Source organism: Elgaria multicarinata, chromosome 11 (genome assembly GCF_023053635.1).
Source record: "Elgaria multicarinata webbii isolate HBS135686 ecotype San Diego chromosome 11, rElgMul1.1.pri, whole genome shotgun sequence".
Classification (NCBI taxonomy): Eukaryota; Metazoa; Chordata; class Lepidosauria; order Squamata; family Anguidae; genus Elgaria; species Elgaria multicarinata.
The window spans coordinates 39,009,331-39,027,268 of NC_086181.1; the positions used below are offsets into that span (position 1 = coordinate 39,009,331).

Here is a 17,938-nt window from a genome sequence, read left to right on the forward strand (position 1 = left end):
GGAGCTGCTTTCTTCAGCTTCAGTATACTTTTGGTGTGATAATATGGCCACTGTTCATGTGATAAATTCATTGACATCCAGGGTTATGAGATTAGTGAGGGCCATGACTTTTCGTTGCTTACAGAATAATGTGATATTTTATGCACGCCATATTCATGGACTCGATAATGGACTCGCGGATGCTTTGTCGTGTAACCAGATGTCCAGATTCCAGGAGTTGGCACCAACAGCAAGGCAGTCCCCAGATCCCATGCCCAAGGTGCTTTGGGATCTTGGAGATCCGAAGCTTTCGAAGCAATGAAGATGTCAGTGGCCCCCAGAACTCATGCCCTATACCAAAGATCAGGTAGGGAATTCGGCGCCTTTAGGTTAAAAAGTGAGCTTCCTGACATCTGGCCCATACCTATTGACCATCTTCTGGAATACTACATTGCATCACAAGGGTAATTCTGCTAGGACGATAAGACGGAAGTTAGCTGGCCTATCTTTCAAAGCAAAGATTAATGGTTTGGAAGATACAACAGCTGATTTCAGGGTGCGTAAGATGCTAGAAGGTAGGACAAGGGTTAACCCACCGATAGCTGACCAGCGTAGGCCTGTTCCCCCCGGAATTCTCCTTGGGCTTCATGCCCAATGGGCTAAATTGTGTTTTTCTAATTTCGGGCAATGTTTGTACCATGCCACAGCTCTTACAGCATTTTTGGGGGCTTTAAGAGTAAGCGAAATATTGGCTGGGTCTAAGAAAGACACTTCTCAGAGAGCCCTTCAATGGGATGATCTCCGAGTAGACAGTAACAAGGTTCGCCTTCATTTAAGGTAATCCAAAACTGACCAAAAAGGTCGTGGGGTTTGGGTGGACTTGGCTCCTGCATCCAGGGAGGAATTATGCCCAATAGCAGCTATCTTATCCTATTGCAAATTTAGGGGTAACTTCCAGGGTTTTCTCTTTTGTCACATGGATGGGAAACCTCTTACTAAATACCAATTTTGGGCGATTGAAAAACGTGCATTATCACAGATCGGTTTGAATGAGGTTCAGTTTAGAACCCATTCATTCAGGATTGGGGCAGCTTCCACAGCTGCATGTGCCTGCATGGACGAGGACAAGGTTAAAGCCATTGGCAGATGGCGATCCAAGGCATTTAGAACCTACGTGCATAGGTAGCCAGTTCAGATAATCAGATGTTAACAGTTGGTTGTTGTTTTAACAGATCTATGGAGGAGGCCAGACCCCATAAGAGTGGTGATTTGTGGGCACAGCATGGTGTTCTGGGCTTGTCGCAGAGTTTCTGGAGCGGCTGTTGGCCCACAACTGGCATTACAACCTGGAGCCACGGTCCAATGGATTGGGCGGCGTGGGCTCAGATGGGGAGGCCTTCTTCGTTTGCTGTTTTTTGATAAGGTTGTTTTTTGCCCTCCACAGGTTCTGGTTATACACCTGGGGGGCAACGATCTTGGGCTCCTAAAAGGGAAGGCACTGATTTTACAGGCCCAAGCAGACTTTGAGGTAATATGGAGACGTTGACCAGATACAAGGATTGTATGGTCCAACATGTTACCGAGACACCAGTGGCGCGAAGGAAATGACGCCCAGGGCTTAAATAGGGCTGTCAAAAAAGTTAATAGGGAAATAAGGATATGTTTTCAAGGCAGGCAGGGATAGGTCATCCCTCATCCTGCTATAACTGTTGACAGGCACGAGTTATACAGGGTCGATGGAGTGCATCTCTCTGATGTTGGAAATGAGATTTTCCTGCAGGATCTCCATGTGGGTTTGCGGTACTATTTCCCTGGGTGGGGGAAGTGAACCTAAGCTGAGACTTGGTTCACTTCATTGGCAGGGATGTGCGGGAATTGCATAGTTTAGCTAGGATGGTAAGCACACTGGCACCTGTTTGGGTGATTGGCATATCCAGACGGCCTGCTCCGTGGGGCTCCGCGGCTTACGTGTCAGGATATGGTATGCCTTTGGAGACCCTCCTGTTTCATCTACTCACTATCGTTATGGCAGCGAGCTTGGGTGGAACAGGGTGGTATCCCCACACTTACATAAGTGACTGATAAGCAAGGAGCCGGGTTAACTGGCTGCTCGCTTTGAGTGTGGCTTGCCCATATGGACAGGCAGTATGGCCTGAGTTATGATTAATTCCCGCACAGTCACATGAAGATCCAGGGAGGGTTGATTTCTCCGGTTAATGTTAAATAAACAGGCCCAAGTTGAATCCAAGCTCTGTGTCTGTGTGTTATTTACTGCTTCATCCTCCAACACGCAACCAGCAAGCATCCTACATATTCATCATGTGCTGTTATTTTAAAATTAATTACAGTTCTAGTGCAGGATTTGTCTTGTTAGATTTACATTTGCCCTTTGATTTACATTTTCAAAAACAGGAAAAGGTCTGTTATAGGAGGAGTGGAATTCCTATTCCAAGCATGCTCCCTTCCATTCTAAGAGTCACTGTGCATCATCCTCAATGTACCTACTTATGTGAACTCTCTTACTCACCTAAGCCAGATCTACACTAAGCAGGGTATGACACTTTGAAAACAGCTTTAAAACTGTATAAGGAGGGTGTCCTGGGCCCCAACAGTTGTCACTGCTGTTATAAACTGTTTGAAAGCAGTAGTGTAGACCCTGCTTTAGTAAAGTATAGGACATTTCCTGCCTTGGCATGGGTTGGACTAGATGACCTTTGAAGTCCCATCCAACTCCATGATTCCACCTACTATTTCCTTCCTCACCATTCTGAAGCAACACAGCGTAGCAGGGAGATCACACAAACATGTTGATTCCAGCACTTCTGCTACTGATGTTGCATCATGGAGGCCAAAATCATTGCAGAAGTACTCATCTCCCCTGCAATTATCACAATTGCTATAATTGATTTACCAACTCAAAAAGCTTTCTAGGAAAAAGAAAATCACCAAGCAAGTCTGAAATATGTATAAGTCCCCCAATGGCCCATTGATTGCTAAGAATCATGAGAAGAGGGAACCAGGGCTCTGTCTTTTGGATCGCTTTCCCTCTTCCATTGCACACCTCAAGATTCAGATGGTGGTGCTCTATTGGCACTCAAGGGTTGCTCTTGTTGCACTTTTGAACATCAGGATTCAGAGGAAACACTTCTCTTCACTCAGACCCATTTTCAGAATCTGCTGCCATGCACCTTGTTCAAGTCCTACTGATGGTAGCAACCATGTTGATGTAGAAAGAGACACAGGAGCCCCGATGCGTGGAGGGGACTTTGACACGAGGATGGTGTTGCTGTTGCTCCTGCTGCTGCTCCTTCTGTTGCTGCCAAACGTGGTGTGGAAAGTGCACGCCATGAAGTGCAGTGGAAATCAGCCTCCCTACATTCCACAAGAGTGGTACCAGCCAGGGGATCTCTTCATCGGTGGGGTGACATCTCATCTCCATTACATGCCCCCCAAAGTGTCATTCCTCAGACATCCTTCTAAGGAGAAGATAAACTTTCCCATGTAAGGAATTCTCCTTCTACACCTTTTCCCAAATTATCTCTGTTTTTATTTTGGTGATTCTTTAGATTTGTATGGCAGACTGCAAAGCACTTATAGTCTTAGTAAGTAATGGGAGTAGATCTTTGTAAAGAAACAGAAGGATGGAGTGCTGCTGGATGGGATCCCTTCTTCCACAGGGTGATATGACATGTTGACACCTCCTTCATCCATTTTTGAAAAGAAGATGTGTAATAATTAGTAGAACTAGGACCCCAGCAGCTGGTGCTCATAGGCTTATTGTTTCAGATACTGGAGGCAGCACATAAACTTCAATAGTAGTAGCCATTGATAGCCTTCTCCTCCAGTTATTTATCAAAACTCCTTTTAAAGCCATCCGAATTAGTGACCATCACTACATCTTGTGGTAGTGAACTCCATAATTTAACTAAGCACTGTGTGAAGAAGTGCTTCCTTTTATTTGTCCTGACTCTCCCACCAATCAGCTTCATGGGATGACCCACGGTTCTAGTATTTTGAAATTGGAGAAAAATGTCTCCCTATCCCCATTCTCCACATTATGCATAATGTTGTACACTTTTATCATGTCTCCCCTTATCCTTCTTTTTTCCAAGCGGAACAATCCCAGCTTCTGTAACCTTCCCTCATAGGGGAGAAGCTCCAGCCCCTTAATCACTTTAGTTGACATTTTCTGCACTTTTTCCAGCCCTATAATATCCGTTTTTTAGGTGTGGTGACCAGAACTGTACGCAGTATTCGGTGTGGCTGCACCATAGATTTGCATAAAGGCATTGTGATACTCGCAGTTTTATTCTCAATTCCTTTTCTTAGAATGCCTAACGTGGAGTTTGCCTTCTTTACACTGGCCACACACTAGGTGGACATTTTAATCGAGCTTTCCACCAAAACTCCAAGATTTCTTTCCTCTTTGATCACCACCAGCTCAGATCCCACCAGGTTATACTTAAAGTTGGGGGGGGGGTTTGCAGCAACATGCATCACCATACACTTGTTTATCTTGTGCACCACTTAACTCTCCTATGAAACAGCATGTTACCTTTTTGCAGGGTGTCGACAAAGTTCTACCAGCATGTCCTGGCTTTGGTGTTTGCCATAGATGAGATCAATGACAATCCCAAGATCCTGCCCAATGTCACTCTTGGGTTCCACATCTATGACAGCTACACTGATTCAAAGAGGACCTATCATGCCACTTTAGACTTTCTCTTTAACTCCCATCAGTTTCTCCCCAACTACAAATGTGACATCCAGAAAAATCTAATAGGAGTCATCGGGGGACTTAGTTCTGATGCCTCCTCGCGAATCGCAGACATCTTAGGTCTTTACAAGGTTCCACAGGTAGGATCAGCTCATGGTGATTCCTCCAGACTCCTCTGTAATTCATTCTTCACTACTCCTTCCAGGAGCAATTTGATGCTTTGACAGGATGCAGTGGTAGTAATGGAGTGGGGAGCAGAGTAGCTGAACTAAGTAGAGTTTCATTTGGAATACTATGGGGGTATTCAAATTTTTAGATGAGAAGTGGGATGTTCCAAATCTTGAGGGTTTAATCCAGCTTTAGTCATACCTGGAATTGATCCAGTGATTCCAGTGGCTCTGCTTCTACTAAATGTCAAGCTAACATGGTGAGCTTAACATGTGTAGAGAAAGATTGTTCCAGTGGTGGTAGGATAGAAATATCTGGAGGAATCTTCGACCAGTTGTGCATCTCTATGTATGTTTATATATGTAAAATGTGGGGGATGTTTTTCTGCAAAGAAGTAAGTTGGAGACAGTGGCAGCACAAGAAAAATATTCATTGGCGGGGGGCAAAGAAAGGGGAAATTACATTTCACATCAATCAGAATTTGGGTTCATCAGTAAGTCTAGAGTAATCTCACACAGGGACACATTTCATAGCATATATGTTGAATTGGGGGTGTGCACTGCCCTACTCCAGTAGAACTTAATTAAGTGTACAGATTATTTGTACAGCTCAACCTGGGTTGAATGAACACATATATGAGCATGAATTTACGAATGCATGATAACACAAAGAGGGACCATGGCTTCACACATATTTCTGCCTTCAGGAATGAAAATCAGCCCATGGGTCCCAATCCCGATGTTTTTCCCCACCACATAGAAAGGAAAAGCAGGTTTGGGAAACCTTATACTACATTTCAGCTTTCAAAAAGGTGGTGTGATGTCCTGTTCATTATAATTTCCTGATCTGTGAGTTCCATCCCACAAATTCCCTGAAGGCCGAATTTCATGTTACTTTCCTGATGTAGCTTTTTCATCTTTGTTCAATTAAAGTTAAATACTGGGACTTAATACGGATCAGGATCCTAAATTAAGGATAGTGGGTTTTAACCCTTTGCCTGCTATTTACATTAAAGCTTTTTGGGTAATGTGAATTGGAGGGATGAAGGGGCCTGATCCAGATTGGGACTACAGTGGGGGCAAAGGATGCAAATCTCCCTAGCCTTCCCTATGCTAGAGTCCCAATCCATGTACTAACATATAGAGCGTCATCACACAGGCATTTCATGACGGACCCTTCTCCACCTCCACTTTTGACTCTCATAAACCAAGACCACATGGCCCATTCAGGAGGCATTTTTTGTCGTGCCACTTCTCCTTCACACAGCAAGAGATTGTGCTGCATTCCATTATTTTTAAGGGGGGGAATAGATTAAAAGAGGTATGTTTTGCAATGGAAAAATGAGCTGTAGGAGTGGGAGGTAGACAACGATGTGTAAAGGACACACGTATATCCATAAGTGGGCAGTAGCGAGTGTGTGATAAAAAGCTTGTCTGATGAACCTCACAGTCTAACCTTGTGAGGTAACATCCCATGCTGAAAGGGAACAGCCCCCTCTAAGAGAATTTCTCTCAAGTGCTTGATGTACTTACAGCATTTTAGCTTCAGAGTGAAACTAATCGTCTGTTTTCTGCTGTAGGCTTATATGGGGCAAAAAAAACCCACCCCTCTTTAATCGGTGTGACAAGCTGCTCAATACATCACCAAACCAATGCATGACACCCCTCCTTCACAAGAATGAATACCATACACAGCTATTTTTCACCAAACTTTGCAACCTGTATTCAATATGCTAAGCTGTATGTACTAAGGTAAAAAGGACATTCTGAAATGTCATTCTTTCTCTCTTTTTCTTTGCTTCTCTTTCCTTCCTTGTTTTAGGTTTCATATGGCTCATTTAAGTCTGCAGTGAAAGAACAAACCAATTCCCCTTCCTTTTACCGCATTGTCCCTAATGCAGACCTGCAATACCAAGGACTTGTCCAGTTATTTCAGCATTTCAGATGGAACTGGGTTGTACTCATGGCTACGAAGGATGAGGGAGGAGATAATTTCTTGCAGGTCATGGAGTCTCTGCTTTTGCAGAACAGAATCTGTTTAACATTCACAGAAAGATTTGAAAAAAATGTTTATCTCCATGATATGCATAAAATCATCTTTGAAAAATTGGGACTTTTGCAAACTCTCATGGAGAGCAAAGCCAATGCGGTTGTTATACATGGAGAATCTTCAGCCATAACATGGTTGGAATTTTTAATATATGGAAGCAGGATGCTTCCACTAATTTTTCCTCAGAATAAGGAGAGGTTCTCTGCAGCAAAAGTATGGATAACGACAGCCCAAATTGATTTCCTAATGAATACCTTAGCAACACTTGGTGGATTTGATATACAATTCCTCCATGGTGCCATCTCCTTTACAATTCCATCAATGGAGCTTCAAGGCTTCCAAGAATTTCTTCAGCTTGTAAATCCTTTCTGGGAAAAAGAAGACGGTTTTGTTCATGATTTCTGGGAACAAGCATTTTGTTGTTCATTTTCACCCTCAATTGTGAGTCTCATAGGTGGAACATGTACCGGAGAGGAGATGCTGGAGAGTCTTCCTGGAGGTGTTTTTGATATGAACATGAGCGGCCACAGCTACAGTATCTACAATGCTGTCTACACTGTGGCACAAGCCTTACACACCTTCTACATGGCTAGAGTCAACCACAGAACAATGGAGAGTGGAGAAAGATTGTTTCCTGAGAATGTAGAACCCTGGCAGGTAACATTTTCACAATGACAGAAGTCAACAGTCATGGTGTAATTTTTGGTCTATCGAGTGACATGCTGTAGCCAGAATCCTAAAAACTAACCTATGTTATGTCAATGAGGTAGCTAGCACCTATATCTTTTCTTTTTCTTATATTCGGGGTGGGGGTCTTATATGTTATTTCGTAGATAGGCAGGGTATAAATTGAATAAATAAGTAATAATAATAATAATAATAATAATAATAATAATAATAATTTATTGGGATTCCTTGTGCAGGAGTGGTATGTTTAATACTTCTTTCCCAAGCCATGAAACCTATTTGAACAATCTTCATGAGAATATTACAACATTTTCTAAACCCTTTGATTGGCTTTCTCTCTCCATCTAGCTCCACTCATTGATTCAGACAATCTCATTCAACAACACTGCTGGAGATGAAATTACATTTAATGAACATGGAGAATTTGAAGGGGGATTTGATATTACAAACTTTGTCACCTTCCCAAATAAGTCCTGTGTCAGGGTCAAAGTGGGAAGGCTGGATCCTCATGCTCCTCCAGGCAAAGGACTCACCATTAATGAGGACAGAATCAAATGGCACCGAGACCTGACTCAGGTGGGGAAAGAAGTGCATTTCTTTACACAAGGCACAATTAATTCAAAATTCATTGGTACACTGTAATGGGAAAGAGGAGAAATGGCTTTTTCAAAGGGCCAAATCAATATATGGTGGGTAAAGATTGCACTTGAAAAAGACCCAACGTAACAAATATTCAACATCTGACAGGACAAGTTTTGATTTTGGCCATTTCTACACCTGCCTTTTCCTCCCGGGATCATCCAGGGATCATTCATGTGCATCCAAATGAAACACAGGGGATCCCGGGAGTAGACAGGCATGATCCCTCCATTTTCCTGGGATAATCCTTAGGTGTAGAAAGGGACTATGATGCACTAGTGGTGTTACCCATTGGTACATTCATGTGAAATCTGAGAAGGACTAAGTATGGAAATTCAAATATTGTAGAATTCATGCAGTGTTTGGTGAACTGGATATAACTCTAAATGAATGCACCACCTGTGCACTTAGTTATCTAATATTCCATGACTTTTGCCTTCCTGTTTCCTGGTCGATAATTTATATGTGTCATGGGCTCGCCAAACGTTTTCTTAATACTAACCTCTTGCAATACTTTTTGGACAGATGCCACCTCTTTCTCTGTGCAATATCTACTTGAAGAATTTTTTTTTCATTGTCAATTTTACTGAATATGTGTAAGCATTGGGTTATAAGAGTTCGTTGGCATAGCATAGCGAATGAAGCTTTGGGTGGCATAGAATGGGTTAAAATGGATGTACAAGTGATGGGGAAATGATTTAATATTAATGGGGCAAGGAGGCATGCACACATAGAACAGTGTATCAATGGTTAGATACTTTGGTGTAGATAAGGCCTGATGAAATATGATTTGGAAATATGATTTGATATTGCTCAAGACATTAGTCATAAGAACTTGTGACTTGTACCAACTGTATGTGTTCCTGTTAAAGGAACTATGTGAAAGGTTCAGGCTGATGAAAAGATAGAGTTGTGGTTTAAAAAATCCTGAAGAACTGAGAAGGAAGCCACATAGTTGACCAGTTGAAAAGCAAAAGTACTGTACATCAGAAGGGATGGAACATTCTGGGAAGAGGATGATCTAAATTGATGATGTGGACCAATAGACTTAGAATAAGTATTAGGAGGGAGATCTTTGTCTTTGAGAAGGGTATTTAAGTCTGAACACAAAGGAGAAATTTCTTTGAGCCAAGTTGCTAGGCCTAAGACCAAGGTCTTCCTTGAGAAAACCAGTTTTGTCATTGGGAGAGGGTGTTTGTCTGTGTTTCTCTTAGTAAAGATCTTGTTCTTCATGAATCTTCCAGACTGATGAGTATATATCCTTTTAATTTGCTTGGCTGAATGGAGGTTTGTGTGTCTGTGTAACTTTCTTAAATTGTTTTAATAAATGCTTTAAAGTAGGGGTGTGCACGGACCCCCCACTCCGCTTCACTTCCAGATCTGCGATTTTCAGATCGGGCTGCTTCGCCCCGCCCGCACTCTGCCCATGTCCGCTCCGCTCCGCTCGGAGCTCCGGATCCGGATCGGAGCTCCGTTTTTTCCCCCCATAGGCTTGCATTGAAAGCTAAAAAAGTATACAACTTTTTTCTGTGAAAGTTAGAAACCTCACGTTTGGCACCATGACACCTCATGGGGGTATACACATGCACGCCAAGTTTCAAGGGAATCCCATCATCCCCTGATTTTTGGGGAATTTTTGAAAATCGGGCACCCCATTCACACCCCTTTCCATAGCTCCGTCAATTTGCACGCTAAAAATCTCAAACTCACCGCCATGAGATCTTATCCAGGGACATACACGCATGCCCAGACTCAAGGCAGTCCCATCATCCCCTGATTTTTGGCGCGGCTATAACCTCTAACGCACCACCCATAACCCTAATTCACACCCCTTTTGATAGCTCCGTCAATTTGCATGTTAGAAACCTCAAACTCAGCACCATGATAGCTTATCCATGTGTCCACATGGACGCCAAGTTTCAAGGCAATCCCATCATCCCCTGATTTTTGGGGAATTTTTGAAAATCAGGAACCCCATTCAGACCCCTTGGGATAGCTCCGTCAATTTGCATGTTAGAAACCTCAAACTCGGCACCATGATAGCTTATCCATGTATCCACATGGACGCCCAGACTCAAGGCAATCCCATCATTCCCTGATTTTTGGCGCGGCTTAACTCACCCCAAATTGTCCCATTCTACAACTATGTCAATTTGCATGTTAGAAACCTCAAACATGGCACCATGATATCTTATCCATGTGTCCATATGGATGCCAAGTTTCAGGGCAATCCCATCATCCCCTGATTTTTGGGGAATTTTTGAAAATCGGGCACCCCATTCACACCCCTTTCCATAGCTCTGTCATTTTGCATGTTAGAAACCTTAAACTTGGCACCATGAAAGCTAATCCATGTGTCTAATCCTACTGTTTGTAGGGAAATGGGACAAGAAGTGTGTGTATGCTTTGCCCAAACAGGATTTGAAATGCTCAATCAGTGGCTGTTGCACTTCACAAACAGTGCACTGCACACACAGCACACTCATACAATCACACAGTCACACACAGAGTCCAAGTAACAGAGAGAAGAAATAGAGAATTTTTTTTTTGTATTTTTTTGTATTTTTTGGTATATAGAAGGAAGGAAGATGAAACACAGTCAGGCTTTAAGAGAGGGGAGGGGGGGACAACCAACCAACCAACTAAACAAACACACACTCCAAAGTTTAAAAATAAAGTTTATATTAAATCAAAGTAAGGGAAAAACACAGAGCAAACTAAGCTAAAAGTCAGAAAGAAGCAAACAAACACACACGCGCGCGCCAAGCTAAATCCTAATCTATCTCCAAAGTCCAAACACAGCAGCAGCACCTATAACTAACTCCTCTCTCCACGAACCCACAAAGAGACAGAAAGGAGAAAGGTCTCAGGGTGGCTCTGCCTTAGTCCCCCCCTCCAACGCTGGGATTGGAGGATGCTTCATGAGGTGATCACTTCTCATCAGGATTGGGAGTTGAATGTGCCTGTCATCGCTTCAAATAAACCCCGCTGGGGCGCAGCCGGGTTTACCCTACCGTTTGTATTGTAAATGTACCCGATTTTTTAAAAAAACATAGCACATGAACCAAAGGACACAGAAAGTTGAGAGTAGTCTCAAAATGACCCCCATCCACGACTGTCTAAGCACAAGAATTTTCAGAATGATAGCTTAAAAAACAACCCAGTTATCCCCAATTCTTTTCCGCAATGCAATCCTATGGGCGAAAACCGCCGTTTGACCCGCGCTGTCCGTTTGTTGAACCGATTTTTTAAAAAATATAGTATGCAACCCACACAACGCATAGAGGTGAGAGTAGTCTCAAAATGATCCCCATCCACGACTGTCTAAGCACAAGAATTTTCAGAACGATAGCTTCAAAAACAACCCAGTTATCTATGGGGGAAATGTTTCAAGATGGCGATCGGAGCGCTCCGCAGAAAGAGAAGCGCTCCGAAAATGGTCGCTTCTCTTTGCCTTGCTTCTAGGGGTCCGCAGTCCGCTTCTACTCCGCCTCTGGGCAAGGCGGAGCAGGCCAATTCGGTCCTGCTTCTGCGCTTCTAATAGGAGTGGAGCACATGCCTATTTTAAAGCTCTAACACTTCCATTGAGTTTGTGAGTCTGAGGCCTCATCTACACCAAGCAGGATAACGCACTATGAAAGCAGTATATAAAAGGCAGGAGCTACACAAAGCAGGATATAGCAGTATGAAAGCGGTGTATGGTATGGGTCAATGGGCCCAAACTGTTGTCAGTGTTCTTCAATACCACTATTAGGCAGCGGTGTGGCTCCTGCCTTTATATACCGCTTCCATAATGGAATATCCTGCTTGGTGTAATGAGCCCCCGTTACAAGAAAAAAGAGTAGAAGAAAGGAAAGATGATGTTGCTCCTCATTACCTTCATGAGAATTCTGAGACTGGTGTGGGATGAAATGCTAAACTACTTGTATCCTAGATCAGATTAGGAATGGAAGTTTTAAAAGGGTGACCATATGAAAAAGAGGACAGGGCTCCTGTATCTTTAACCGTTGCATAGAAAAGGGAATTTCAGCAGGTGTCATTTGTATATATGGAGAACCTGGTGAAATTTCCTCTTCATCATGCATTGGTTATTTCTCGGTTGGACTACTGCAACCTTCTTCTCACTGGCCTTCCTTCTTCTCACATCAGTCCGTTGGTTTCTGTTCACCACTCTGCTGCTAAGATCATCTTCTTGGCTCGCCGCTCTGACCATGTAACTCCACTTCTGAAATCTCTTCATTGGCTTCCAATTCACTTCAGAATCCAATATAAACTTCTCCTGTTGACCTACAATGCTTTTCACTGTCCAGCTCCTTCCTATCTCTCCTCTCTCATCTCACACTATTGCCCCGCTCGTGCTCTTCGCATCTCTGATGCCATGTTTCTCGCCTGCCCAAGGGTCTCTACTTCCCTTGCTTGTCTTCGTCCATTTTCTTCTGCTGCCCCTTATGCCTGGAACGCTCTTCCAGAACATTTGAGAACTACAAGTTCAACCGCAGCTTTTAAAGCTCAGCTAAAAACTTTTCTTTTTCCTAAAGCTTTTAAAACTTGATTTTGTTCTGACTTTATACTGTTAGTTTTACCCTACCCAATGCCTGTTTACCCTACCCTGTGCCTGTTTGCATTGTCTTCCCCTCCTTATTGTTTTATTATGATTTTATTAGAATGTAAGCCTATGTAAGCCTATGCGGCAGGGTCTTGCTATTTACTGTTTTACTCTGTACAGCACCATGTACATTGATGGTGCTATATAAATAATAATAATAATAATAATAATAATAATAATAATAATAATAATAATAGAAAATCTGAAGTGAAATGAATTCCTCAAACATCAAGTTAATACTAAGCTCTTCGAATAGGTGCCACCTCTTTCTCAGTGTACTGACAACTGTCATCCGGGTTACAGCAAGAAAAAGATAGAGGGGGAGAAATTTTGCTGCTATGATTGTGCTCCATGTCCAGATGGGATGTTCTCAAACAAGAATGGTAGGACATATGGTATCACTGATACATATTACTGGCAAGCAACCCTTCTCCATGTTCTGTTGTCAATTACATTCTCAAGAGTTTTTGAAATCTTATGCATTGCAATTGATAGATGTAATTTCATTGAATTTTCCTCTTGTCCATCTTGAGGGGAACAGTTTTAGAAAAATAGATAACACATTTTAGCATTAATAAAAATAAAGTTCCCAGAAAATTCTAAAGGAGTAATAGCTGGTCCTCTATAATAGCAGGAAGAGATACCCTGCACCCCTAATGAAGAAAGAAGACACAGGAGCATATATGAAGAAGCCTCCCTTCTTCAAAGATACTTCAGGATGTTCATCAAATTTTGGTTTCTCTTCTTCTTCCACTTGAACCTGCACTGAAACGGCCTACTGTTACTGAAACTGCCTAAGTATGACTGTCTGTGCTCCAGGTTGGAAAAGCCTCCAGCAGCAAAGCCAAACTAGGCTACTGGGGTGTTTCAAATCCTTCATGATTCTCAATAATAAGCAAGACATATAGAAAAGTTGGATGGTACTGAGCTAATGATGGAAGTGAAAGAAGAGGATAAGAGACATGATTAGAAGCCATGCCATTCATCACCCTTCCTTCACAACGCACCTGGCTCTTAACAAGATTGCCTAAGAAATGGATGGGCAAAGCTTCTCTACCAGCCACCAAAGTTGCACTATTCTTTTTTAAACATATCCTCCAGTTGTTTTAGAGGTATCTTAGGCCCTTTCTACACCTAAGAATTATCCCAGGCAAATTTTTTATTATTTCAGTATTTTAACACTTAATTTTAACTTAAATTTAAATTTTACTGTTCTAACTCTGTATTTTAAACTTATATCAATTTTGTTGTGTGGTTTTATCCTGGTTGTGCTTTTTACACTGTATTTTGTAATTGTGCTTTTAACATATTGGTTTTTTTATTATGGTTTTAATTTTTGTGAACCGCCCAGAGAGCTTCAGCTATTGGGCGGTATAGAAATGTAATAAATAAATAAATAAATAAATAAATCCCTGCCTGCTCCTGGGATCCAATGTGTGTCATTTGGATGCACAGGGATGATCCCGGGACGATCCCAGGAAAAAGGCAGGTGTACAAATGGCCTTAATACCCTTAAAGCAATGTTTTACCTATCCTATTAGTAGCTTTAATGTAGAGCTGGGGATCATGCATACTTAGATAAACCATAATGAAGATTTCATGAGATGTAAAAACTTGAAAGAAAAGTAAATGGCTGGGCCAAGGTCATCTCTCATAGAACGAGTTTGCTTGAAAAGTTGAAGGGATATAAAAATATTTAAATCACCCGATATTTAGATGGTATTGTACTGAGGTCACACTACTCTAAAACAAACGGTTAATGAAAAAATACCACAATTGTAAATTCATTTAAAAGTATGTTATGCAAAGGTTTTCATATCCGACCAAAGTATTTAAAAAACAAACTTGGTGACCTGAAATGGGTTAGGAAAAGTTCTTTATGATTTTTTTTATGTTTGTTTTTCAGATACGGAAATTTGTGTCAATTGTCCAAATGGTTACTATCCAAACAAATTCAAGAATGAATGCATTCCTAAAATTCCAAATTTCCTAGATTTCAAAGACACTTTGGCCAGCATTTCCATGTTTTCTGTACTTTTATTGTCTCTCATCACAGCTCTGGTGTTTGGCATCTTCATTAGCCACCGGGACACAGCCATAGTCAAAGCAAATAACCGAAGTCTCACCTACGTCCTCCTCCTCTCCCTCCTCTTGTGTTTCAACTCTTCCTTGCTCTTCATCGGAAAACCTAGGAAGATCACCTGCCTTCTTCGACAAACTGCTTTTGGCATCATCTTCTCTGTGTCCCTTTCTACCATATTGGCAAAAACGATCTCTGTGGTTCTTGCATTCATGGCTACCAAACCAGGATCCCATATAAGGAAATGGGTGGGGAAAAGACTAGCATATTCAATTATCCTATTGTGTTCCAGTATTCAAGCAGGCATCTGTACTCTGTGGCTGGCAACTTCTCCCCCATTCCCAGATATGGACATGACTTCAGTGACTGAAGAAATTGTCCTGCTGTGTAATGAAGGGTCAGTCATCATGTTCTACTTTGTTTTGGGTTACATGGGTCTCCTAGCTATTGTCAGCTTCACTGTGGCCTTCCTGGCCAGGAAGTTGCCTGACAGTTTTAATGAAGCCAAGTTCATCACCTTCAGCATGTTGGTCTTTTGCAGTGTTTGGGTGTCCTTTGTTCCAACCTATCTCAGCACAAGGGGAAAGTACATGGTGACTGTGGAGATCTTCTCCATCTTGGCTTCTAGTGCTGGGTTACTCAGCTGCATCTTTTTCCCCAAATGCTACATTATTGTCATGAGACCTGAGCTGAACACCAGAGAAATCCTGATACGAAGAAAGGTGTAAATTAGGGCTCTGCGCAGACACCCACACACACACCAATCCGATCCAGATTCTGATCTGCAACTTCCAGATCAGGTTGGCTCCGCCCCACACCAATCTGCCTATGGTCTAATCCACTCCACAGCAGGGCTCCGGATCCGGATCAGAGCTCTGTGTTTTCCCCATAGACTTGCATTGAAAATCAAATGCCTATAACTTTTTTACTTTTAACATTAGAAACTTCAAAATTGGCACCATGAGAAATTAGCCATGTATCCACATTCATGGCCAGTTTGAAGCAAATCCGAGCATCCAGTGATTTTGGGGGAATATTTGAAAATCTCCAACCCATTTTCAGAAACGCAAATATCTCTGACATTTTTCCATATAGAAACTTGAAAATGGGCATCCTTACAGCAGCCACCTTGATACTCACTCACCATAAGTTTGTAGCAAATCCAAGCATGCCCTGATTTTTAGTGATTTTTAACCCTCAACCCTAATCCCATTAACAACCCTTTCTAGATCTCCTTCAGTTTTCATGTTAGAAACATCAAAATCACCAACATGCGAGCTTATAAATGTATACTCATTCATGCCAAGTTTGGATCAAATCTGAGCATCCACTGATTTTTGGGAAATATTTCCAAATCCCACACCCCATTTTCAAAAATGCAAATAGGTCCGACATTTTTTACAGATACAACTGGGCAGCAATGCATTTTTCATCACGAGGAAGGACTAATACTAATAATGTATTTATTATTTGGGGAAATGGGATAAGTGTGTATTGTGCTTTGCCCAAACTTTATTTGAATGCTTTTTGCACTTAACAAGCAGTGTACAGCAAACACACACACACACACACACACACACCAAACTAAATCCTATCTCTGCCAAACAAACACAGCTACAGTACAGAGCTAATTAACCCTCCGAGAGAGAAAGGAAACTGTCTCTGGCTCCCTCTGGCTTAGTCCCTCCCTCCAACATTGGGACTGGAGGATGCTTCACATTATCATCCGGACTGGGAGTTCAGTCTGTCAATCAAGGTGGAAAAGAAGAGCTTCCCCCTCCCGTTTTACCCATTTTATGAAAATTAATAGCAAGCAAACAGCATTACAAAAAAATCTGAAAATCTCCACAAATGACCCCCAGCCATAACTCTCTAAGGACAGTAAGTTTCAATAATGTAGCTTTTAAAACAAAAAAGTTATACGCGCTTCATTTGCAGAATGCAATCCTATGGGGAAAACCTTCCAACATGGCAGGCGGAGCTCCGCGAGGAAGCAGGTTGATCCACAAATGGTCAACCCCCCCCCACATTGCTCCGCTGCCCCCACCCAATCCACCTCCACCTTTAACGGAGGTGAATCAGGCCGATCCGATGCTGCTTCTACAACCCTAAGTGAAGCGGAGCACAGCCCTAGTGTAAATACAAGAGTTTATGTTTTCATTGAAGTGCCTACAGAAGAATATTAAACTGAATTGTGATTAAAGTAGAATATCTGTATCTGACTCTGTGGTATTTGCTATTCCAATCATTTTCCTCATGTACAAAAATAAATTATAAATAAATATTAATCAACCAAACCATGGAGCCATTATTCTGTTTTAAATATATAATGAATGCTACAATTGTTTGAATGTGGTTACTATGCTTACTTTGTCACATGTATACTTAGTAAACATCACAACTGTTTGAGGAATTAGCCCTACGTTCAAGATGAGTGTCCACACTTTCAAAATGAACCTCTCAAGCACTGGCTAAATCTAAAGAGAAGGGTGAAACCAGCATTCCCTGGTATCACAGAGTTTTCAGTGTCAGAAGGTCCTGGGGTCCAGGCATTGCTAAGCCTCAGTACTGACTCAATAAACGTTTGGAGGTGAGATGCAAAGATGGGTGTGCAACCAGGAGTTTCAAGAGACTGTCAAACAGAGGGGCTGCTCCTGTGACAACTCTTGACAAGCACTGAAATTGAACAAGCATTGAAAGACAATTCTGCTTCTTAGAACAAAAGGCCAAAAGTTTTGGGTATATCTAAAAAAAGATAATGATTGAAGGCTCCCTTTTGAAAAGGGTAGCCATAGACACTCCATGGGTCAATTGATGACAAGGATCACAAGAATGCACATGGATCTTGGCATTCTGGACTGATATTGTCTTGATTGTAACCTAATGTGGGCAGTTTAGCACACTGAAAGGCTCTGTATCCAAGGGCAACTATGCCCACTTCCTGTTTGATCCCACCCTGGAGGTCACTGTGGAGCATTCTCAATTGGGCTCCACAATTGAAGAAGGATGCAGA

The 17,938-nt window shown here is 42.1% G+C and overlaps 1 protein-coding gene across 1 annotated transcript; it reads left to right on the plus strand.

The window, feature by feature from the left end:
- Window positions 1–167: 167 nt before the first annotated feature.
- LOC134405813 (vomeronasal type-2 receptor 26-like) lies at window positions 168–15,653 on the plus strand. Its single transcript, XM_063137065.1, has 6 exons — window positions 168–346; window positions 4,545–4,836; window positions 6,686–7,570; window positions 7,949–8,176; window positions 13,102–13,228; window positions 14,752–15,653. Exons 1-6 carry the CDS (start codon window positions 168–170, stop codon window positions 15,651–15,653), a joined length of 2,613 nt encoding a protein of 870 aa, XP_062993135.1.
- Window positions 15,654–17,938: the final 2,285 nt, after the last annotated feature.

Coding starts and splice junctions, on each gene's coding strand:
- LOC134405813 (XM_063137065.1), top strand. CDS start 168: ATGGACTCGCGGATGCTTTGTCGTGTAACCAGATGTCCAGATTCCAGG. Junction 4,837..6,685: donor GTCTTTACAAGGTTCCACAG/GTAGGATCAGCT, acceptor TCCTTGTTTTAG/GTTTCATATGGCTCATTTAA. Junction 8,177..13,101: donor GGCACCGAGACCTGACTCAG/GTGGGGAAAGAA, acceptor CTCTTCGAATAG/GTGCCACCTCTTTCTCAGTG.